The 23414-nt window shown below is 48.7% G+C and overlaps 2 protein-coding genes and 1 long non-coding RNA gene across 4 annotated transcripts in view; 1 reads left to right on the top strand and 2 right to left on the bottom strand.

Moving 5' to 3' along the window:
- The window catches only part of OLFML2A (olfactomedin like 2A), a 29033-nt gene extending 19771 nt beyond the window's left edge, over nt 1-9262 (bottom strand). The window contains exons 1-2 of the mRNA XM_043469530.1: nt 9003-9262; nt 1497-1760 (exon numbers count right to left, since the gene is read on the bottom strand). Coding sequence (XP_043325465.1) covers nt 1497-1760; nt 9003-9122 — 384 coding nt within the window. The 5' untranslated portion in view covers nt 9123-9262. The remainder of the gene's footprint in view (nt 1-1496; nt 1761-9002) is intronic.
- Nucleotides 9263-12136: 2874 nt separating this feature from the next.
- LOC122442152 lies at nt 12137-15781 on the bottom strand. The gene is made up of 3 exons (XR_006269556.1): nt 15621-15781; nt 14182-14246; nt 12137-12188 (listed from the first exon to the last, which is right to left on the bottom strand). It is a non-coding gene; the product is annotated as an uncharacterized LOC122442152 (long non-coding RNA).
- The window catches only part of NR6A1 (nuclear receptor subfamily 6 group A member 1), a 215270-nt gene continuing 206354 nt past the window's right edge, over nt 14499-23414 (top strand). For both annotated transcript variants that reach the window (XM_043469528.1, XM_043469527.1), the window contains exon 1: nt 14499-14791. In XM_043469528.1, coding sequence (XP_043325463.1) covers nt 14692-14791 — 100 coding nt within the window. In that variant the 5' untranslated portion in view covers nt 14499-14691. The remainder of the gene's footprint in view (nt 14792-23414) is intronic.

Here is a 23414-nt window from a genome sequence, read left to right as displayed (position 1 = left end):
TTGCACGTGTCTTGCCCGCAGAGGCACTGACTGTTCTTGTTCCAGGCCACCTTGTTGTAGAGCGCACAGCCTTGGAGCAGCCAGAGACTGGTTCCCTCCAGAGCAGGGAAGGTGGGTTTGGTGCTCCTTATAAGAGATTTGGAGATTTGGATTCTCTAAGTAGGAACTCTTTTCTTGGAAGACATCCCACTGAATGTGCAGGTGTTATCCAGCCCCCAGTGCATCACCCCATGAGAAGCGAGTGGGAGAACCAGTGCAAGAAAGTGGAGACACTCTGGTGACCACGAGTAATACAGTCCTTCGTCTCTGGCTCATGTCTTCTGCCAGCGTCCATGAAACTGACAGGCTAACCTGTTAGCTTACAGGTAGGGTAACATCTCAGTGAATGTCACAGTTCTTGACACGAAAATGGCAAAATAGACATACGTTTGGAAGAAATTATAAAAGAAAAAGATCCTCTCAAAAGCCACCAAATTCTCTGTGAAGACCTAGAGGGGTGACGGGAGGGAGACTCCTGAGGGAGGGGATACATGTATACTTAGAGCTAATTCACATCATTGTACAGCAGAAACACACACAACATCGTAAGGCAATTATCTTCCAGCTTGAGAAAAAGCCATCAAATTATCTGCGCTATTACAAAAAGGAAGACAGGAGAGCAAGGTGATTTAGAACACATGCTTTGGACACAGAAGGATCTGAGTTCAAATCCTAGCCCCACCAGGTCCGCCAAGAACAGAGTTATGCATGGTGTGAACGGTACCCAGATGCCTGGCTGGCTGGGCGGCTGTGATTTCCCTGTCCACGTCTATCCAAGCTATGGGTCCTGGTGGTGGGCCTGGCACAGGGCTGGGTCACCCAGAGGTGACGCCTCTTTCTAATCTTCCCGTGGTGGGTGCAGGGTTATAAGCACAACATTCACATAAAAACAGGGTATAGACTTAAGGCTGCATGTCATTATGTGAGCACTTAGGCCAGTTACCTAACTTCTCCAAGCCTCAGTTTTCTCACCTATAAAATGAGGGCAAAGATCCCATATTTCACAGAATGGATTAAGAATTTAGAGAAATAATGTAGAGGAAAAAAAAGAGCTTTAGCACAACATCTGGGACGAAGGTGGTACCTGAATACGGGAAATGTTAGGACATGAAAACAATCAGGTGCTACAAAATTTAAAACGCTATGTGGAGGTGACGACAGATGACCTGGTTTGGGTAAAACCAGGACACTCGGCTGGATGGTAAGGAGACAGTAAAGGGCTGTCTTCAGGTCAACTCGCCAGAGCACGCTGCCTCCGTTGCTGACTGGCCCAGTGGCGTTTGGCAGGTGCGGTTTCCTCCCAGGGGGCCTCTGTTTCCTCACCTGTGAAATGGGGCGAGCACAACCCCTCTCCTAACAAGTGCGACCTTCTCATTGGAGGGCCGGCCCCGCGCCAGCGCACGCTAGGTGTTGGCGCAGGAGGGGGCCCCAACCCGCTTCTACTCCAGAAAGTCTACCTTGAGGAGCTCGGGTGCCTGTTTCTTGAGTTTCTCCATCTTCCACTCGTTCTCGCAGGGGTTGAGTGAGGAGGGCGGCGCCGTGCAGGAGCAGCGGCAGTCGGTGCCGGAGCTCACCGTCTCCACCGTGTAGAAGTCCTCCACGCGCGCCCGCCCGCTGCGCACCCGGCTGCACGCGTCCTTGCTCAGCGGCCGCATGATGCACTTGCAGCGGCAGTCGGAGCCCTCCGAGGTCATGCGCACCTGGTCCACGTCGCCAAACACCTGCAGGAGAGGCCGTGGTAAGCGGAAGACCAAGGCTGGGGGGAGGGGAGTGTTCTCCTTCCCTCCCCCTTTTCCTTCAAGCCCGCCCTGGGAGGCCACACACCCAGTGTCTTAAGTATGGTCACTGGGGGCAGCAGAACTTTGAGCGTGCAGGAGTCAGCTGGGTGAGATCAGTGGCAGGCACCAGGCTGCAGCCTGCTTTGCCCTCACACACCAGCAGGGCCCTGGGAGTCCCAACCAGAACCCCCCTAGCTGGCTCAGCCAGCCCATCCTGGGCTCTAGGCTCTCAGGGCACAGCTATTTATGACTCAATCAACAAACCCACACCTCTGAGCTCTCACTGAAGCCACCAGGACCCAGGTGAATTCAAGGCCCCCTTGGGCTTTCTGCCAAGCCCACCCCCAAGAACATCCTAGTGCCCTCTGGGGAAGGGCAGTAGGCACTCCATGGCTGCTCTGAGCCCTCAGACACCTGTTTGAGGCCCTGGCCTCTGCCAGACTCTGGGTAAGAACTGGAGGTGCAGAAGTAGATAGAGGTGCATCCTTGACCTCCTCAGCCATGGGAGAAGTTCACGCAGTGAGCCCTGAGATCCAAAGAAAGACACCCATGAAGACTGCTCAGAGGAGGGCACCCCTGGGGGACATTTCTAAGCCCAAGGAGAGCAGTCCAGGGTGAGCAAGTCAGATGTGCAAAGACAAGCAAGGACCAGGCACCTTGGGAGCCTGGAGGAGGTTCATTCTGGTTTGTGCCTACAGAGGGCCTGGTGGCAGGAGGTAAGGCTGAGGGAGACAGAGCCTGACTCATGCAGGGCCCTTAAAGCTGGCTGAGGATCTGGTCTTCTTCCTGAAAACACTGGGAAGTCCTGGGAGGGTTAGCAGCAGGAGAGAGCCAGGGCCAGGTCTGCAGAGCACTCAGTCAGCCTGCTCTGTGGACAGACGGTGGATGGAAGAGGCCAGCCTGGGATGCGGAGCCCAGGGAGGAGACATTTATTGAGAACTCACTGAGCGCTGGGGAGGTGCGGGGCGGTGGTGAGGAACACAGCCATGGGCCACCTACAGCTGTGTGCTCTTGGGCAGGTTACTTAACCTCTCTGTGCCTCAGTTTCTTCACCTGTAAAATGAGGGTACTGCTAGTGAGTATACCCAGCAAAAGGCTGTGTGAGGACTGAGTGACAGAATACCAGGAATAATATGTTGTAGTTGTTATTATTACCACCAATAATCCTGACAGGGACTTGTTTATCCCTCTATATTTCTCCATGTGGGTACACTGGTAGATATTCTTTTTATTTATTTATTTGTTTGGCTGTGCCAGGTCTTAATTGCAGCACCCAGGATCTTTCATCTTTGTTGCGGCAAGTGAACCCTTAGTAACGGCGTGTGGGATCTAGTTCCCTGACCAGAGATTGAATCCTGGCCCCCTGCATTGGGAGCATGGAGTCCCAGCCACTGGACCACCAGGGAACTCCCTAGATATTCTTAGCAGTGTTCTCCAGATGCGAAAATAGCCCTGGAGCCAGCAAATAACTTGTTCAAGGGGATGAGAGCCCAACATGGGTAGACTTGCTGTCCCGCAGGAGATGAGGAGGGTGGGGAAGGGGGTGCTATGGTGGAAGTTTTGTCTGGGGTCCTCTGCAGGGCAAGTGTACCCTGGGTCCGGCTGGGCAATTCTCTGCGCCCATGAGCACTGACAGCCAGGCTCAGATGCTGTACATTCTTTAGATCACTGCTAGTGCGGTAAGCCTGCCTTCGCTTTGAGACTTCTGGGCCCCCTTCCCAGCTCTGCTGGAACCCCTAGTCACCCCCACCCACTCCCCCAGGTGGGGCAAAGAGCCCAGCAAGTGGATGTGGGTGTGTTCTGTGTGGCCAGGCCAAAGAGGCCTCTTCGTGGGGACTCACCCATAATCCAACACCCATCCCCACCAGCAGCGGCCTCCACATGACCGCAACATTCCTCCCCTCCTCAGATGAGGTGCTGCGTCCTGATGGGGCGGCCAAGGCCCTGACACAGGCCAGGAGGCAGGAGTCGGAAGAGGGCCTCTGCTCCAGCCCCCAGCTGCCCGGAGCCCGGGGCAGGGCCCCGCCTCCTGTGGTCACAGTGTCCTGTGGTGCTTGACTGGAGGCAGCAGAGCGTCATGGGGAGGAGCCAGGCCCTGGGCTCACATCCCAGCTCCCACATGTCCTCCCCGCATGGCCCTGACCCCTCTGAGTCTCAGCCTCCTCCTCTGTAAAATGGGGAGGATAACAGTCCTTTCCCCCATAAGCTTGTCCTGAGGCTGAAATGAGTCAACGTGTGCGGAGCACCTGGTCTAGAACAGCTGCTCTCTACCTGCTACTGAAGTTGCTGCCAATGACTCTCTTGCACGGTTGTACATAGTCTTCTACCTCTTTGCTCTCCCCACAACCACACATCGTGGTGAGGAGAAATCTGAGTCTCGGAGAAGGTGAGGGGTTTGCCCAGCACAGCCTGACTCCAAAATGCAGTCCCCATGCTCTTCCCACTAGGACCACCCACAGTCACCAGGCAAGGGTTTCTCCAACAGCAACTGAGCTTGGAAAGAGATGGGGGCCCTGGATGGATCCAGCCTCGGTAGGGCTGGGGACATGGGGCTGATCTAACTTGCCCTCAGTCTGTGGGCTGGGGTTGCTGCCAAGCAGGAAAGTCCTTGCCTCAGCCCCCATCTCTCCCTGCAGCCTCGCTCAGCACACACTGCTGCTAAAGCCCCCAGGAGTGAGTGTGGGTGACTTGTGCTTAAAAAGCTCCCCAGCTATTTGCAAGGAAACCCCACAATAAGAGGCCAAGAAGGCATATTTGATATTTCTGAAGAGAGATGGATAAATCTGGCCAGAATGGAGAAGTGGGGTTTCAACCTAGAAAATGTTCTAGGAACAGAACAGATTGTGTCACCTGGAGGTTGAAGCTTCCCTCTTCACTCATGGCCAGCCCAGATTCACCAAGAGGCAGTTTCCATGTCCTTCTGCAGGCAAAGACCTCTCCTAGAGCCCATGGTCATCTGGATACTGCCTCCAGATGCACCCCACGGACACCCCAACTTCATCCATTCAAAACTGGGCCCACCATCTTCTCCCAAACCCACGTCTATCTACCCTCCTGCACAACTCAGGTCTTTGAGCCTCCTCCTTGCTCTCACCACTCTCACCAGAAAGAACCCACCAGTCATGTTCTTCTGATGTGTGTGCATAAATGCTTAGTTGCGAAGTTGTGTCCAACTCTTTGCAACTCCATGGACCGTAGCCCATCAGGCTCCCCTATCCGTGTGATTTCCCAGGTAAGAATACTGGAATAGGTTGCCATTTCCTACTCCAGGGGATCTTCCGGACCCAGGAATTGAACCCGTGTCTCCTGCATTGGCAGGCAGATTGTTTACCACTGTGCCGCATAAGAAGCCCATTCTTTTGACGCTTCATGCTAAATATCTTCTATCTCAATGGTCTCCACTCCCCAGCCACAGCCTAAGCTCAGGTTGCATTAACTGCTGAGTTAATGCAACTGCTACCTAGACAATATATGGGGCTTCCCTGGTGGCTCAGTGGTAAAGAACATGCCTACCAATGCAGGAGACACGAGAGTTACAGATTTGATCCCTGAGTGGGGAAGATTCCCTGGAGAAGGAAATGGCAACCCACTCCAGTATTCTTGCCTGGGAAATCCCATGGACAGAGGAGCCTCACAGGCTATAGTCCATGGAGTTGTAAGGAGTCAGACATGACTTAGAGACTAAAGTAAGCATGGTTAATAGACCTACTTAGCAACTAAACAACAACAGACAATATAGGGAGCCGCCTCTTTGCTGGATGAATATTCCAAAGCTCCTCTTTGATGATCTGTTATTCTCTTGCTCCACAAACCTCCATGAGTTCTCAGCTGGGAGATGTGCCTCAGAATTAGCTGGGATGGGATAACTTGGAAAATGCAGATGCCCTGTCCTTACTCCACCTTGATGCATACTCTCCCAGGCTCCTCAGGTATTTGGATGCCCTCTAAAGGCTGAGAATCCTGGAGCCCCAGGAATCTCCAGACCCCCCAAGTTCCCTGTCTTGGATTTTTGAGCAGCCCCAACCTGACTCTTTTGAGTGTCATTGTTCAAGTCTGTCAAATGGGGAGATCCCGAATGTTGTGTAAGATCTTGAATGTAAACCTGGGCAGAGGGCTTGGCACCCAGTATGTTCTTCACGTGCCCCAGCCAGTGGGAGAGATGGGGAAGACTTTTCCTGCAGAGAGACTCGAGGGGCCTGGCTTGGCCCCTCACTCTGTTTTGTGCAGAAGGAGGACTCCATCACTGTGCAGCCCTGGCCTGCTATGGAGCCTGTTTCCAATTACAGTCACAGGCAGCAACTCCCTGAGTGGAGGAGCAGCAACACCTGAGCCTCTGAGAACTGCCTGGCCTAGAACATCAGATCCAGCCTGGGATACCACCGCCTGCTTGTGTCAGCCCCTCCTGCTCCCCTGGCCCAGCTCCCACAGGCCTTGGTACCTCCTGCCTGTTCTTAGGCCTCTGATCAGCGGCAGGGCTGCCCAAAGATCCCCTTCCCACCCCTGAATGCATGGAGGAAGTGAGGTGCCAACAGCTCTTTCACAGATGGGGAAACTGAGGTAGAGATGTGGAATTCTCAGGCACATTTCAAGGACCTACAGCAAAAAGCAGGTTCCTGGTGGCCTCTGGTACTGTGCCTGGGTATCGTGTGCCTGTCTATCCATCCTAACCTCCTCACTGGGCAGCCCCTCAGAAACGCCAGGAAGCTATGAACTGAACGCCTCTCACTGTGAAGCTGGACAAGGCTCTTCCTTAGATGGAAACCCCAAGTCCTGTTTAGGAGAGGCCTGGTTATAAACACAAAATTAAAACATGCCAAGCGAGGAGCTGGCCACAAGCTTCTAGGGTTAAGTTGCCCCTGTACCCCTGAAAGTCCTGGGCAGAAGGGGAGGCCGGACCTCCCAGGAGCAGGAAGTCTGAAGCAGGGCCAACTTAACCCTTTAGGGCCCTAGACAGACTTCACTTCCCAGATTGGCCCTCCAAAGGGTTCGCCCCTCACCCTCAGAAAATAGGACGGGCTTGAAGAGGAAGGAGGATTGTTGGGGGAGGGAGGGTAATAATGAAAACAGCTCTCTCTCAGAGCCAGCAGGAGTCTGGCTGTGCTGAGGAATGCGGAGTAAATTCACCCATCACTTGATTTTTATTTTTCCCAGCTGGGTGAGTGGTGTGGGTGGGAGGTGTCTGGGGGAGGGCTGTACTGAGTCCCCCAGCTGCTTCATCCTCCAAACTCTAGGATGTGCCTCCCCGCCCCACCAGCCCCAGCTTGCCCTGGGACAACACACACACATACACACACACACACACACCCCCAACCTAGCAAGTGTTTGGCTGACTCACTACATAAACAGGGTGTTGGGTTTTCTTTGTCTTTGCTTTGAATGCAAGCCCTCCCCCACAAGCTCTATAGTCCTCAGCATGGCTCAGAGGATGCCCAAGACCAAATATTCCTCCCAGCTAGAGAAATGAGAGATGGCAAAGTGCTGATCAGGTTATCTGGGAGGTTTTTGCTCACTTGTTCCTGGACCCAACCCAGGTCAGGGAATCCTAGAAGGTGCTATATGGAAGGGGAGTTGGGAAGATGTTTTTCCGATGGGGGATCTGAGGTCCAGAAATAGGCAGTGACTTGCTCAAAGTCACACAGTCTAAGAACAACAAAGGGCCAGAACACCTAGGTTTTTTGATTCACACACCAGCTTTCTACACACCCTAATTTCCCATCTGTAAGATGGGAATGCTACTCATTCCCTCCTTATTTTTGGAGCTGCAAGCTCCAAGACTGCAGCTCACTTGTTTGTATACCCTGAGCTGAGTTCAGGCTGAGGGTCTGCCAGTGCCCACTGCTCATATACTTAGCAAGTGGCTAGTGGCCTCTGCCCTTTACCTGCCTGTGGACAGGGCAGCCTCACCTCCTACCCAGGAGAGAGGCTGAAGAGACATCAAGAGAAGTCACTCTTACTCTCATCCTCTGCAAGACTAAGGGCTCTACCTCCCTCCTGCCTCTCACTTTCCCCCAATCCTGACTCAGTCCTCACCAGGTCGTTTCTAAAACATCCTCAAGGGGTCCCTGCTCTGACTGACTCAAAGTGCTTCTCCTCTTTACATTCTGGATCTCACCCCCTTTTGGGGTCTCTGTGGTGAGATTTCAAAATCACAGTAGCATTTATTGGGCACATATTAGGTGCCAGAGTGGTACTAAACATTATCCAGGCCTGATCTCTCTCATGTAGAGATCATCAACTGCAGGAAGTGAGAACTAGGTTATTATTCCCGTATTTACAGGTCAGGAAATTGGAGGCTCAGAGAGGTAAAGGCTCAAGGTCACTTGGGTGAGAGGTGGAGGTGGGATTTGAACCCAGATCTGTTTGACATCAGAGCAGAACCTTTTAGCCACAACTGAGAACATCTCGGTCACTTCTGGAGACACGGTGTCCTCTAGAGCAGGGATCCCTGACCTCTAGGATCTACTGCCTGATGCTATGAGGTGAAGCTATTATAATTAATAATAATAGAAATAAAGTGCCCAATTAATGTAATGTGAAAAACTGTCTTCCACTAAATTGATCCCTGGTGCCAAAAAGGTTGGGTGCCACTCTACAGGGTGTAGCAGATTTCTGGCAGGAACACCAGAAGGCAGGAGGGACCAGTCCAGCTGGATTCACTGGGGAGGGACTCTGGGTCCCCAGTATGGCCTGAAAGCCTTGGCCCAGGGCCTGCTACACACCTTGGAGTCGCTAGGTAGCAGTTCCTAGGGGTCTATCCCACGTGCGTCAGTCTCCCACGGAAACTTTGAGCCAGATCTCCAGGCTGCCCCTGGCCAGCGCTCCTGGGAATCACCTCCCTCGGCTGGAAACTCCATCGCCTTCTGCACCCCCTTCAAGCTCCCAGCGCCCCTTCTCCCTGGCTCAGGGTTTCAGTACTGACCTTCTGCCCTCACTGGACTGTGTCCAGCGCCCCTTCCTGTTGCTCCGGGTCCCAAACACCCCTACCATCTCCAGTGCTTCTTCCCCACGCGCTCCTGTCCTGGGGTCCCGGTGCCTGCAGCCTCCCTATTAAGCCCGAGGTCAGGTCTCGCCTGTCCTGGTCCTCGCTTCCCGGCCCCACACCGTGCCTGGTCTGCAGCCCCAGCCACAGCGCCCCCTCGCGCTCGGCTCTACGGACCAGCGCCCGGATCGCAGAGCAGCGCTTACCTTACTGTCCGCGCGCACCGGGCTCACGCGCAGCAGCAGCAGCAGAGGCAGCAGCAGCAGAGGCAGCGGCCGGGGCCCAGGCCGGGACCCGGGCCTGGTGGGGAGGGCGGCTGCGGCCATACGGGGACCGGCACGGACGGCGGGCACCGACAGCGCTCGCGGACGCCGGGAAGCGCGGGCCGCACTGCGAGCTGGGCGCCGCGGTCAACTCTACCCGTGCGGCGTGCCCCCCGTCCGCCCGCGGCTCCCCGCCCCGCGACCCCTCCCGCGCCGCTGGGGGCGGAGCTAGGATGGAGGGGGGCACCCCACCCCGCTGGCCCGCTCCCAGCCGGGCCTCTTTGCATTGGGCGGCTCTCCAAAGGGCATCCCTGCAAGGACACACAAAAAAGGGTCTGCTTCGGAGCCCGCAGGAGCAGCTGGGGCAGTGAAGGAGCGCGGGCTCTCTACACCGAGTGAGGTCCTATTCTTTGAGATGTAGGACCTTGGGAGTGTCTCGTCAGCTCTCTGACCTTCACTTTCCCGTCTGTTAAATGGGGAAAATACTGCTTCCCTTTTGGAGTTGGTTGTAAAGTTCAGGGGAGGGATGTTTCCAGGGCACGCGAGTCTTGGAGATCTCCAAACACCCCGACCGTGCCAGCTCCACCCTTCTCCTGGCTCAGACTTCTCTCTCTTGCAAGGTCCATTTCTTCCCCTCTCCGAGATCCCTCCCGTCAACCCCCAACTAAACTCCTGTAGCTCCAATCATTTAAACACCCTCCTCATCCACCTGAGGAAGCGCCTCGATTCTCCGCTTCCTAGGCAACAAAACTTCCCGAGCAGCAGTTTGTGTTCGCCACTCCTCAAATTCCCTGGCCATCCCCTCACTCCAGTGGCCTTCGGTCTCACTACGGAAATACCTTGTTGGGATCTCTGTAACCGAGACCAAGGCGGCACCTCTCTACCCTCTCAGGGACCACATCTCTCGATCTTGCTCCCTTCTCCAACTCTCCTGTCTCGGATTTCCCCCCTCGCATCTCATTCCGAATTCCACAGTCACTTTTGCAGGTCCCTCTGGCTCTGTGCACGCAGTGGTGGGGGTGGAGCCCCCTTTCTGCTCTCTGCATAAAGTCTCTTGTAGGTTTCCACTCCCCTGAGCCCAGGAGGGCTCCTCTTGTGTGTGTTTGACTGGCTTTGTAAACGTCAACTGCTCAAAAAGGGCCACTTACTTGTGCCCTCAAATGTTGCTACCTTCCACTCCTACCCCAACCCTACTCTCCAGCACTTCCCCTTCCTAAACTCCCCTACCCTCTTCATTTTCCTTGTAGAACTGATCACTTTATGAACTATATTGTTGGTATGTGTTTCTTTGTGTCTGTTCATGCTTTCCCTTGTGAGAGAGGAGTAAGGCTCCCCAGACCATGTGCTTTGTCCACAGAGCAGCTAGCTCAGAGGTCTCAAAGTGCCGTCCGTCCCTGGTCCCCGGACCAGAGGCCTCAGCATCTGGGAACCTGTTGTAAATGCAAACATCAGGCCTCAACCCAGACCTAAGGAAGCGGAAACTCTAGAGGTGGGGCCCAACAATCTGTGTTTCTTAACCAACCCTCCCCGGGGATTTAAAATCTGAGACCCACTGCCTCAGCACAAGGTCTGGTGCTCCTTAACTTTCAGTTGAATGATAGAGTCATTCTATCATGCGTTCAGGACAAATTGGCTTCTTTCATAACTGGAGATTCCCTAGGGAGGGCTAGATTAGCTTAAAAAATAAATATGGTGTGTGTTTTTATGTGCATAGAAAATCTGGGAATGGACACAATTAATGGATAAGGAGAGGAGCCAGCCTTTAGGAATGCAGTAAGGAGAAAGGCTTTTCATTGAATAATTTTTTGCAACCTGGGAGTTTTGCAATGTGTCCTAGCTATTCAAAAAATAGACAACATGTACTGAAAACAAACAGAACCTGTTGGGGGTTCCCCTTACCCAGCCCTTTCCCTCCACGCAGCCTGGATCGGACTCTTCGGCTAGGTCCTGGACAAGGCTCCTGTAGTCAAGAGAACTCTGCTCCCCCTGCTGGCAGTCTCCTACCTGAGCCCATGGTTTCCTCCTTTTCACCCTTGTCTCTTGTCCTCTCCCCCCTGGGTGGGTGGGCTCCAGTTACAGTGAATTTTCTGTTTCAACAGGGCCTTGGGACCTCTGCACAGGCCGTTCCTTCCCCCTGAAACACTCTCTCTTCACCCAGTGTGACTCACTCCCACTCATCCTTTCATCTTCAAGGTTCATGATCCCTCCATCACCACCCCTGACCAAAATAAACCGTCACACACACTCCCACAGCACCAGGAGCTTCTAAGCGTATTGTCATAATTGTGGGTATGTGATTACTTTGATTAGTGTCTGTCTCTACCACCATAGGACAAGTCCCTAATGATGGAGCCTACACCTGCCTTGCTCTTAGTGATAGCTCTGACTGGTTTTCTACCTCTGGCCTCAGCACTCTCCCTACAGATCCTTCTCCTTAGATAATTTTCTTCCTCTTTTGTCATTTGTCCTGCTGGTGTGTGTATGGGGAGTCTTTTTCATCTTTCTCAGCCTGTTTCCTCATTTTTAATTTGTGGAGAAAAGTGTTGACCTCTTGGGATTGTTGGGGGGACAATGTAGGTGAAGGACACCACAGGACCCTACCTGCTTAGAACAATGGCTGGGGTCTCAGTACACAGTCATTTCCCTCACCCTTTTCAGTTTTGTGTTAGTTGACTCTTCCCAAGAAGCATTTTCAGAAGAGAAGTAACTGGGAATTAGGACCACTCTTTAAATAACATTAGTGACAAGTCCTATTTGTGAAGCCACTTTGTTAAATGCTTTGCATGCATCATCTTATTTGATTCTTGTAACAACCCGTAAGGTAGTAACTATTATTCTCCCCTCCCTCCCATCCGCGTAAAAAAAAAATGTATTATTTATGTTTTGCTGTGCTGGTCTTCACTGCTGCGATGTCTTTTCTTTAGCCGTGATGTGGGGGTGGGGGTTACTCTTCTTTGCCACGCACAGGCTTCTCGTTGTGGTGGTTTCTCTTGCTGCACAGCACAAGCTCTAGGCGCATGGGCTTCAGTAGTTTCTGCTCCCAGGCTCCAGAGCACAGGCTCAATAATTGTGGCACACCAGCTTAGTTGCTCTGAGGCATGTGGAATCTTCCCAGATCAGGGATAGAGCCTGCATTGACAGGTAGATTCTTTACCATTGAGCCACGAGGGAAGCCTGAAACCAGGACTTTGAGGCTTGGAGGTAACCAAAGTCGCAGTTATTAAGTAAAAAGATTAGATATGTTTTATTTGTTCTTTCACCCCCTCCCCGATTATTTATTGTCTACTGTGTTCAGGTTTTGTGCTCAGCAGTTGGGGTTATAATGATGAGAGTGAGAAAACAGGGATTTGACTAGTCAAGATCGAGAAAGGTTTTTGGGTGGCAGTTGACAGCAGAGCTGGACTCTGAAGGAAGAGGAGGAGCTGCTTCTAAGGGCTGAGAGTTTGAACTTCACTGTCCATCTTTGAGAGTCGACTTAGAAAACCCCAGGCCTTCCAGAGGTTTCTGCAGTGCCACTTAGCTCCTGATTGGATCTCCAGGGAAGGGGAACTTACTACCTCCAGAAGTCTGTGATAAAGGGAAGTTTTGGCTCTAGGAAGGCCATCTGATCCTAACTCATTTTAGAACCTAGAGCTGAGGGAATGGCCCAGAAGACCCATCTCCTCTGTCTCCTTCCCCAGCTCAACACCCCCACCTACCGCCCCTACTCGAAGGGTTCCCCTCCCCCTCTGGAGCTGGGGAACAGTAGTGGGGAAGCAATCACACAGAGATCATTTGTCACAGTCCACAGAGAACTCAACAGCAGTAAGGGAACACACTGGAGATCTAGGTGTCCCCTGGTGGGAGATATGAATATCCATGAGAGGATATTTTAACAGGATCTTGAAAGATGAATAGGAGTTTGGGAGTGGATTGGGTGAAGCCATCAGTGTGAAGGAGCCAAGCGTTCAAGTTCTGGTGTTTGACCGACTGGGTTTGGAATCCCCATTACTGACGGATGATTTCGTCAGTATATGATAGGGGCAATACTGGAGCTAAAGCTCCCCATAAAGCAGATGTGAGGTTTAGAGAACATGGCGTTAATGTCAAACTCTCAGAAGAGTAGCAGTTACAGATTAAGGATGCAGTACAGGTTAACCGGTGTTGGTAAGGTACAGCCGCCACTCAACCCGTAAATACAGGGAAGCATCACAAAACATCCTGCCAAGCAGGTGAGGGAAGGGCTGTGATGAGAAATGTGGAAGGGGTCAGATCAGGCAGGAGTGCGAGCCAGTATAAGAACTTAAAAATTAAGCAAGCAATGACATAGACAAGCCGACGGATTGGTGGGGCGGGGTTGTAGTCAGGGTGGGAGACAGGCGGGGGAGTGGGCAGCCAGTGAGGAAGCTGCGGCATAACCCGGGAGACTAGAGGCCGGCAAGGAATCAGTGTTCTCGTTCTTTGTCTTCGAATTGACCAGGTAGAACCTAGCTAGACCTTGGGAGGCGGCCGCGATGAGCCCATTACAGAGAGGATCGCTGAAGGCGGACGCCCGGGGCAAGCCCAGATGCTGGTGGCCGCGCGCCACCTGGTGGCATACTAGGTGGGCTCTGCAGCGGAAACGGCAAAATCCGGGTTATGCTCTGGGAAACTGAGGCAAGGAGCACGGGTGGGGAAGGTTGGGATCTTCCAATTGGACCCCGTCCCTATTCTAACCCCGTTTTACTGATAGGAAAACTGAGGAGCAAGGAAGGCGAACAAGGCCGAGGAAAGACGCTCTCAAACGAAGGGCTTCAAGACCCCAGGAGTAAAGAGCCTGAGTTTCTTTAATAGCATCAATGGCTTGAAGCTTAGTTTGCCATTCTGTTCCGTTCCTTGGGCAGGGGGAAAATGAAAGAGGAGGAAGAGAAACTTCAGTCTTTCCCGCCCCCCGGAGGTAAAAAGGCTTTAAAGAGTACCCCGGAAAGCAGAGTTTTATAGATTCCATTTGCATACGAACGCGGTCACCTCGAGTTAAACTCCGGTCCTTTAATCTCGGGTCCAATTTGTCCCGAAGCCGCGGAGGAAGGCCCTAGTGAATACCTACAAACACCGCCCCCTCTGAGACCCGCCTACGGGGCTGGGCCTCTTTGCACGTGCTCACCCGGCTCCTCGGCGATCCACCTCCTAGGAAAGACTCATTCTCGGGGTGGGGGGATCCGAGGCGTCCTAGGGAAGGTTGAGCACACGGATAAGTCATAATGAAGAGAAGGTCCTGAAATAACCTTTATTCAACTTGTATCGGAAGTCTTCATCAGGGTTCGTGATGTTAACAGGCCTTGGCCTTCCCTTCTTAAGGCCGCTTTTCCCTCCTCCCACCCCTTCAGTTGGTGGGGTCCAGCGTGGCCGGCCTCGCCCGGCGGACTCCAATTCCCAGCGTGCCCCGCAGGGCAGTGCGTGGCAGTGGCGCGTGACGTCGGGGGTGGGAGCTGGCCAGTGCTGAGGGGGCGCGGCGCGGAGGGGCGCGGAGCCGGGCGGCTCGGGGCCCAGAGAGCGCCGCGGCCGGGAGCCCGCTGGCCCCTGACAGCCCCCTCCCCCTGGCGGACGACGACGGCGACGAGGGCGCCGGTCATGGCGGAGCAGCGAACCGAGCGCGGGCCCTGAGCTCCACCGCATGGAGCGGGACGAACGGCCGCCTAGCGGAGGGGGAGGCGGCGGGGGCTCGGCGGGGTTCTTGGAGCCGCCCGCCGCGCTCCCTCCGCCGCCGCGCAACGGTGGGTGAGGGGCGTGCAAAGTCTCGGCCCGGCGAGAACCGGGCCTCTGTCCCCCTACCCCGGGGAGTCCCGTCCTCTCAGCTGACTCTCTCTCTCTCTCTCTCTGGGAAGCCGCGGCGGCTCCGGGTCCCCTCAGCGCGGACCTTCACCCCGGTCCCCCTTCAGCGCCGATTCTCCTTCGTCGCCCCCCCCCCCCCCCCCGGGGACTCCCCCCCTCGCGGACGCCCCTCCGCGCGGATCCTCCTCCTGCCTGGTTCCCTCCACCCCGACCTCCGTTTCCCCCTCCCCTCTGTCCCCTCAACATAGGCCTCCCCTCCCCCCGGCCCCGTCCCTCAGCGCGAATCCTCCCCCCCACTCCCAGATCCCCTCTGCACCGGCCCCTCTCCACCGGCCTCCTTCACCTCGAGTCCCGTCAGTGGGGGCGTCCCCTTCCCCTGTGGTCCCCTCTTTCCCATCGTCCCCTTCCCGGCCTCCGGGGGATCCCCGTGCGAGGGTCTCTTCCCCCAAAGGGTCCCTTCAGCGCCGAGTCCTTCCCCTCCGCCGACCTCCTCAGCGCTCTCCCCCACGGGTCCCTCCTCCCTCCGCGGACGCTCCCTCGGCGCCCTGCCGCCGCCACACCCTCGTCCCCTGGGTTCTCTCTGCCCCTCACCTTTTGGGAGCCTCTTTCTCTCCCCTCCGCGCTGCTGCGCTTCCCGGGCTGCCCACCCGCCTCCCTCTCGGCGCCCACCCCCTAGTCCCAGAGCTCCTGGCTCAGCGGTTCGTTTTCGGACCCCGCTTGTTCGCGCTCCTGCCCCGCGCTCTCCTGCCCGCCCTGCTCAGCCCGGTCTACCGTTGCCTCGGCGCTCCGGCCTGACCGGGGGCCCGGGACACCTGCCTCTTTCCTCTTTCCGCCCGCGGGTCCGGGCCCGCGTCCGCCCAGCCTTACTTCTCCTCTTCCGTTTGGCGCTCCCGGAGCCCGGGCGACTCCTCACCTGGCCCAGCCCTACCCTCCGCGCGCCCCCCTGCCCCCATGTCCGGGCCAAGTCCTCAGGTTCCTCCGGGCTGCGGCTGGGCCCGACTCCCCCCATCGCTCCCCGCCCCCCCTCCCCGGCCCCCGGCTCTCTGCCCCCGCGGGGTGTTTTATTTGTATCTGTTTGATATTTCCCCCCACAGTGTTTGCCGCGGAATGTTTTTATTGGTAACGTGTAAGGAGCTTTTGTGAGGTCGTAAAAGGTGAACTTTTGAACTTGGAAAGCGCCCTGGAGCAATTAGCGCAGGCGATAGCCCCGGGAGGCCTGCATTACAAAGGGTGCTCGTACCGGCCGGCAAACGCTTCGGCGGCAAACCCGATTTATTTATTTATTTGCCCTGCCTTCCACCTTTCACATCTCCTCATTTCCGAATAAAGGGCAGGCTCTCGGAGATCCGCGCCTCCTCCCCTCTCTGCGCCATAAACGCGCAATTCTCTGAAAGATCTAGGACCGAACAGTGTCTAACAAGTAACAGATTTCAAATTGAATGCAAACACCCGGGACAGTTAGTAGGCACTAAAAATTAATTGCTTCAGCAAGAAGTTTCTCAGTCAGGACAGTGACCTGGCAGGTGTGAGGAAAGTAACCTGAAAATAGGTCACTTAGGCGCTCAGTTGATGAATGAACGGGGAGCTGCACAAGGGGAGAAATTTTGGGGTGTATCTACGCCTTCATAAATTTATGAACTCGTCAAACATTTATTGCCAGTTGAGCAGATCTGGCGTTTTTACCAGTTAACGAAAAAGTCGGTTTCGAAGAGAGCCTGGTTAGCTTCATTTACTGTTGCTGACCAAGTAGTGATGTGTTTTCAAAGCTCTTGTCTTTTTTTGAGATGTCTGTGATGTGTAGTATCTAGGTGGCTTGCAGTCCCTTGGGTTGTCTTTGGAGACTAATTTCTGAATGTGAACATGTTTGAGATCAATAAAATCCCGTGTCACAAAGGAAGAGGCTGGAATCCAGTTAGAGTAGAAGGAGATAGTATCATAGGAACAAAGGATTTCTTTAGTGCTTTTGACTTGTAAGCTTTTTAAGAGGTGATTTGTTTTGGTGTTAATGTGTTAAAGTTGTAAATTTTGATCTAAAATTTACCATGCTGATTTTTTTTTAACCAGATCTCTAGAAGCTCAGATCTATATTATGGCCCATACTAGTGTGTGTAATTTTGTAATGCCTTTCTATGTGTGTATGCTTCCTGTACCCACCTGTGCGACTCGTAGCTGATGGATTTTACCACAGACAGTACTTTCAGTTCTACTTGATAATATTGTTGTAAAGGAAGCCTAGGAACTGCATTTGCTATTAATTATTCATTAGTAATTTTAAAGAACTCAGCGGTAATTTTAACTCTTAATCAAATTTCCCTTTCACAGTCTCATTTCCTCAATCAGTCAGGACCATTTAAAAGAATGTTATCAAGCAATCCATTTAGGCTAAGGTGGCTTTAGTATTTTATTTTACGTCAGCCCAATTTAGTGCTACAAATGTTTCCTTTTTGTTGAAAACAGAATGGGACTTGTGGCAGTTTGATGGGCTCTAAGGAAAATACATGAAACATTAGACTGTTGTGGAAAGTTGTATTTTCCAGTGTGAAAATGAGTATTGTGTACTGGTTAATAGTTTATGTTCATTATCTCTTAACATACAGAAGAATTACCAAAAAAGAAAAAAAAGTTTATCTTTGGAATGGTGGGTTTTTTTTCTTTCTATTATATACTTCCTAATTAATATTTTTCTCCAAAAGTAAATGAAACTGCTTAGGTTCAAAGCAGAGAAAATGAATTCTCCTGGCTTTTTATCCTGGTGGCTGATTTCTATTTTATATGAACTATTTGCAGTAGATAATCATCTAGATAGCAGATCTTTTGGTTTGTGTCATGAAGAAATAAACTGAAAGTGAAATTTTAGAAATGTTTTCCTGCCGGAAACGCCATTGATGATGAATTTAGAGTCCTTTAAATGGTTTTTACTATTCTATCCGAACAGAGTTGCTAGTCTTTTGATGCACCATCACCCTTCCAAGAATTCCCTGTGCTCACTGCACTAAATATTTCAGTTGTTGCTTTTAGGTTTTGATGACAAACATGAACTCAATCATAATTTCAAAGGAAGATGAATGATTTGAAGAATATGTTGATATTGCACTTGATCGTTTTATTTTGAGAGAATAATGGAGTAGACTTCTAAATGTTTCAAGCAAAGGAAGTTTATAAGCCATTATAAGTAATTAAATGCATGTTTTATAAAATTACAGTTTAGAAGAATTGGAGAGAAGTTCACTAAATAAACCTGATGTCCTTTTTCTGTTAAGACCGTGCCATCTGAATGTTTATCGCTGAAAATACTTGAGCAGATATTTCCCGTGATGGGGTAACTTTTCAGTTCTGTGACTTTAATGATCACTTTAGTTCTGAGTCAGTCCAGAATTTTCTACCTCCGTTAAACAAACAAGCAAAAAAGCATACTATAGTACTGTTGTTCTTTAGTCCAAACAGCGAACAGGTGTTTTTTTAGTGGGTTCCGTGACCTCCATAGAACACTGAAAGGCAACAATGAACAGATTCATCGGTGAGCTGAGGTGTGAGATGACCACATTTCCAATCTCAGATTTACTGTCTACCATATTCTTTCATGTAATCTAAGTATGAACGTGTTCCAAACCCATAAGTCATTCTGAATTCTGTAGCAAAAAGGTGTGTGTGTGTAAGCGTGAATTAGTGCTAAGAGGAGTTAGATGGGGAGGAGGGAGATGAGCTAGTGAATAAAACTGCTAGTGAATTTCCTAAACTATGCTCAAATCCTGTATTTCATATTTTATTAATAATTTCTTAGTTTTTTTTCATTTTTTCCCTTTTCCTGGGGTTGTGGAGCAAAGGTTAGAAAATAGTTTTAGGTTTAAATATCTAGGTTTAGTTTAGTGGAGGATGGAGGGTAGAACTGCCAACTGCAAATGTGGTGAAATTTCTCAAAACACTTCTAGTGCCTGTTGTGCAAGCTGGCTTTTAATTGCTAATGATGCCTGCATGTTCTGGGGCCTGGGGCTGTATTTGTGAGTTTCATTCTGTATTAAGACATCATCACTTTGTTTTTATAACTATTTATTGGTTTGTGTTGAATAAATTGGCCCATTAATGAATTGTGTTCACATGGTAACTTCTGGCTTCGGGATAGCTTTAGCTGGGATAGTCTCCAAAATTAGGAGACTTCCTTTTCAGCAAGCTCATCTAGATCTTTGGGGCCTTTTCATAAGTTTTGGTTATTATTTAATTTTGTGTTGTAGTCAAGTTAAATGACATTCTCCGTTTTAAGTATTTTTTGCAGTATTTTATATAATTAGGTTGAAAGTTAAATTTGGGAAGATGCCATTTATGAGTAAATTTTAATGTTGGTCAAATCTATTCTATTAAAGTAGGACAATAAAAATGCCTCATTTTATGTGTGCCAGTTGTCTTATATGTGAAAAAGGTTCACAATCAGGAAAATAGAAAGTTATGAATCAACAGATAAATTTTGCATTTCAGCAAAGAATAAAAGTGTCCTTGAAACAATTTTCAACAGAAAGAGCTATTGAATATGTCTACACAGTAAATATACCCAACTTTGTAATACTTTGAAAGTATTTCTGAGACCAACAAGTTGTGAAGGAAAATGTTTTCTTTCAAACTTTTACGTTCTTAAGGTCAACTTTTTCCTGATTGAGGTAATTTCTTGAGGGTTTATGGATGCCTTTGTTAATAACTAGGGTTCAGAAATACCAGAATTACTTAAAGTCAGCAAAAGTACTGAGCAGGTAATTCTTTTTTGGGTGTTGAGTCCCTCTCAGAGCCAAAGTTTCAGATTTGTCTGAGCTTAATCTATGTTAAAAAACAAACAGAAAAACCAACTCTGGATTAACTTTGATATATATAGTATTCCTAGAATCAGGCTCAGGCTTCTATTTATTACTTGTTTTCCGACATGGGTTGTCTTTATGAGAAAGATAAGGCTGTTATCTTAGATATCGGAAAATTAGAAGAAAACCATTGTGAGATGTCTAACCTGCTTTTTCAGTGTGGTTTAGAAATAGCTATAAATAGGAAACTTTTAGGTGAAAGATTAAAACATTTCCTACTTTATTTCATTCTTCCCTTACTACCTGCTGTTAAATAGTAGCCTGGGGAGAACAGCTTCTCAAGAAAAGAGATTTTTTTGCTGTTTACGATTATTTAAATAAGACTTTACTATGTAACCCGGTAATTCTAATTAACAGTGATTTAGTTGGGGAGCGAACCAGGATTTCCTCAGCTGGCTGCTGGGGACCTGAATTGCTTTTTTCCCCACCCCCAGCTGCACTAAATCTTTTGATCCCTAAGCTACAGTGGTTGTCATTTGAGAAAGCAAACTGAGAGAAAATAAGTTGAAAATAGTCTACTTTCAGCCTTCATTTGCATCTTGGATGTTTTGTTCTTAGAAAAAATTATAGGGATAATTGAGTCTTTAAAATTTATTTTGAAGGGTACAAACTGTCATGTCTGAATAGAAAATTCCTGGATTTCTTTAAAAATACTTTTTTTTTTGCTTTAAAAATTGGGGGGATGTTGTAGTATTGACAGTCATTATTTCAAAAGAGAAATTATCCTCATTCTAAGTTCACCGGCGGCATTCAGGTGTTTTGAATTTCTTTAGGAGTGTGTGTTTGGGGAAAACAAAAGTTAGCCTTTATGCAATGGAAAAATTTTCAATCAAAGTAGTTGTGGTTTCTCCAGCGTTCTATTCATAAGTTCAAATAAGGAATCACAAATTCTTAATGTCAAACACTTAATAAACTCTACAATTTGTTATATTAAGAGTTTAAAAAGTATCTTCAAATGATGAAATCTTTGGAACCTAATTGCAAACTGTACATACCCTTCAATTTGTTTATACAGGAGAAGCTATTCAACCATAAACCACAGATGGCAGTAGCAGCATATTTTTCTGTTTTCTAGAGGGACTCTGGCCTTTAAGTTGGTGTCAATTCTACTGGCACTGTTGATAGGTCAGCTGCCAGGTGTAATGTTTCCAAAACCAATTCCCTAGGCAGCAACATGTAATGTATTCTGGAAACAAATCCAGGCATTTGATTTGAAGATATACTCTGTGGGTGGTTTGAACCAAAGTGGTGATTTTGCTCTCATTGTTAAGAGTGAGAAATCATAAAGAGAAGCTGGTAATAATGATAGAGGGAGTTGTTTGAGTGATAAGCTATATCACATTGGAATTGCACTGTGTATCAGTAGAGGATATATTAAACAGATATTTGGTTTAACAACAGTGTGCATTGGAAACAGTTTGTAATTATTTAGAAAATAAACTCAAGAATTGTGATTTTGAGAGTGAAATGCACAACTAAATTCCTCATGTGGCAGAAGTAGATAACTTTCTCAATTTTTTATTTCCAGCTCTTCCGTATATTTCAGTGAATTTTGTACCTTTTTATAAAAGCATTTCAGAGATGTATGAGTGCCTGCTCTTCCAGCCCATCATTGTAGTGTTAAATTTTCTGTTTTTAATTTTCCCTCTAAATACATTGATTGAAAAAGTACATAATTAAACAGATTTTTAAATTTCCTATTATACTTCCTTTGAGTCCAGAGGTATAATTTCATAGTTTAAGATTTAGGAAACTTTTCAGTGACAAATCTGTGCCAAAGTGATGGGCACACTGGTTCTGTGAAAGGATGGGAAGTTGGGGGGACCACCTTAACCTGTGTTAGTTTTCATTTAAAAAATTAATTCTTGCATTCATTTCAGTCTTGAAGCCATACTGTCTTGGAAGGATTAAAAAAAAGTCTTGATTTTTGTTGTTGTTAATTTCTTATGTTCTACTGGTGGCTCAGCTGGTAAAGAATCTGCCTGCAGTGCGGGAGACCTGGGTCTGATCCCTGAGTTGGGAAGATCCCCTGGAGAAGGGAACAGCTACATGCTCCAGTATTCTGGCCTGGAGAATTCCATGGACTGTATAGTCCATGGGGTCGCAAAGAGTCGGTTTTGACTGAGCGACTTTCACACACACACACACTGCATCAGATACAGTGTTCTTTTTATCACAGTTAACTCGTTTGTTTAGTTTTTCTCTCACAAGAAAGAAGAGGACACTTGAAGTCTTATACACTTTTTATCTTGTTTCCTCATCTCTTGCCTTTTAAAATTCATAAATGAGTAATGAAATAATACACAGTTGGATTGTATTTTTTGTCAGTCGTTTCTTGATCATTTGTTACTAGATTGTTTCAGATTTAATCTCTTCCTATTTATTGAGTACTTAAATTTGTTCTTAATAATTTACTGTATGGTGTAAGCCAGTAGTTTTCAAAGTGTCATCCATGAACCACGGAAGAGTGGGCCCTGAAACCCTTTCAGGAGGTTCTTGAGGTCAGAACTATTTTTGTAATAATGCTGACATTATTTGCCTTTTTTACGATGTTGACATTTGGGCTCATGTTGAGAAACAATGGTGGGTAAATTATTGGCACCTTAACAGAAATCAAACTTCAAACTGTACTAGTAGTCATTGTATTCTTCAGTTCTAATCACTTGTATTTTTTTTTTAAAGCTATTTTCACTTAAGAATGTCCTGGATGAAGTAGTAAAAATGATTAATTTTATTAAATCTCTATCCTTGAGTACAGATGTTTTTGATATTCTGTGTGAGGAATGGCAAATGCACAAAGCATTTATGCTGCTTACCAAAATAGAAAAATTGTTTTTAGGAAAAGTGCTTCTGCAATTATGTTGTGAGCTGAACTAACTGCTTTTTTCATGGAACACAATTTTTACTTGAAAGAACAATTGACAGACCATATTCAGATTGGGTGTTTGGCAGACCATCTTTTGAAAAACGAACAGTGAGCAGGGAAAACTGACAGTGCTTCTTGATGGTGAATAAAATTTGAGCTTTCAAGTGACAATTAGAGTTTTGGAAAACTTGTACCTGCCACTTTGAGCTTGACAACTTCCCAATACTTGAAGCCTTTTCTGATGAGCCCTAATGTTGATGTTACTGAGAAATGTCATTTAAAAAAAAAATATTACATAATGAAATATGTCAGCATTTTGAAGATCACATTTCAGTGAAGGAGCAGTTTCCAAATTATCCAGTGTATGATGTTACAAAATTCTGAATGGAGAAAAGATGAGTTCAAAGTGCTAAATAGACCAATGGGTTTTAATGTAACAGAGTACACAAAGTTCATTGATACAGTTTTAGATTTCCCTTTGAACTGACCTTTAAGAAACCACTACTTACTGAATTTTGGTATATTATCAAAGGAAAATACCTACAATTATTTTCATTAGGAAATAGTTCTTCCATTTCCAATTACAAATCTGTGTGAGGCCAGATTTTCTGTGTATACTTCAACCAAAAACAGTGTATCACAGCATACTGAATGCAGAAGCACCTAGGAAAATCTTAACTGCCAGAATTAAACCAGATATTAAAGATTAGTAAAAATATAAAACAGTGCTACTCTTCTCATCAGTTTTGTTGTTTTGTTGGAAATTATAGTTACTTTTTATAAAATAGGTTTTATTAACATATAACAGGTTTCTTGTTACTTTTGGATGAATTAATAGATATTTAAAAAGATTTCACA

Source organism: Cervus canadensis, chromosome 5 (assembly GCF_019320065.1).
Source record: "Cervus canadensis isolate Bull #8, Minnesota chromosome 5, ASM1932006v1, whole genome shotgun sequence".
NCBI classification, from domain to species: Eukaryota; Metazoa; Chordata; class Mammalia; order Artiodactyla; family Cervidae; genus Cervus; species Cervus canadensis.
The sequence above is the reverse complement of the archived record's forward strand: the minus strand, read 5'-3'. Positions and strand labels throughout refer to the sequence as shown.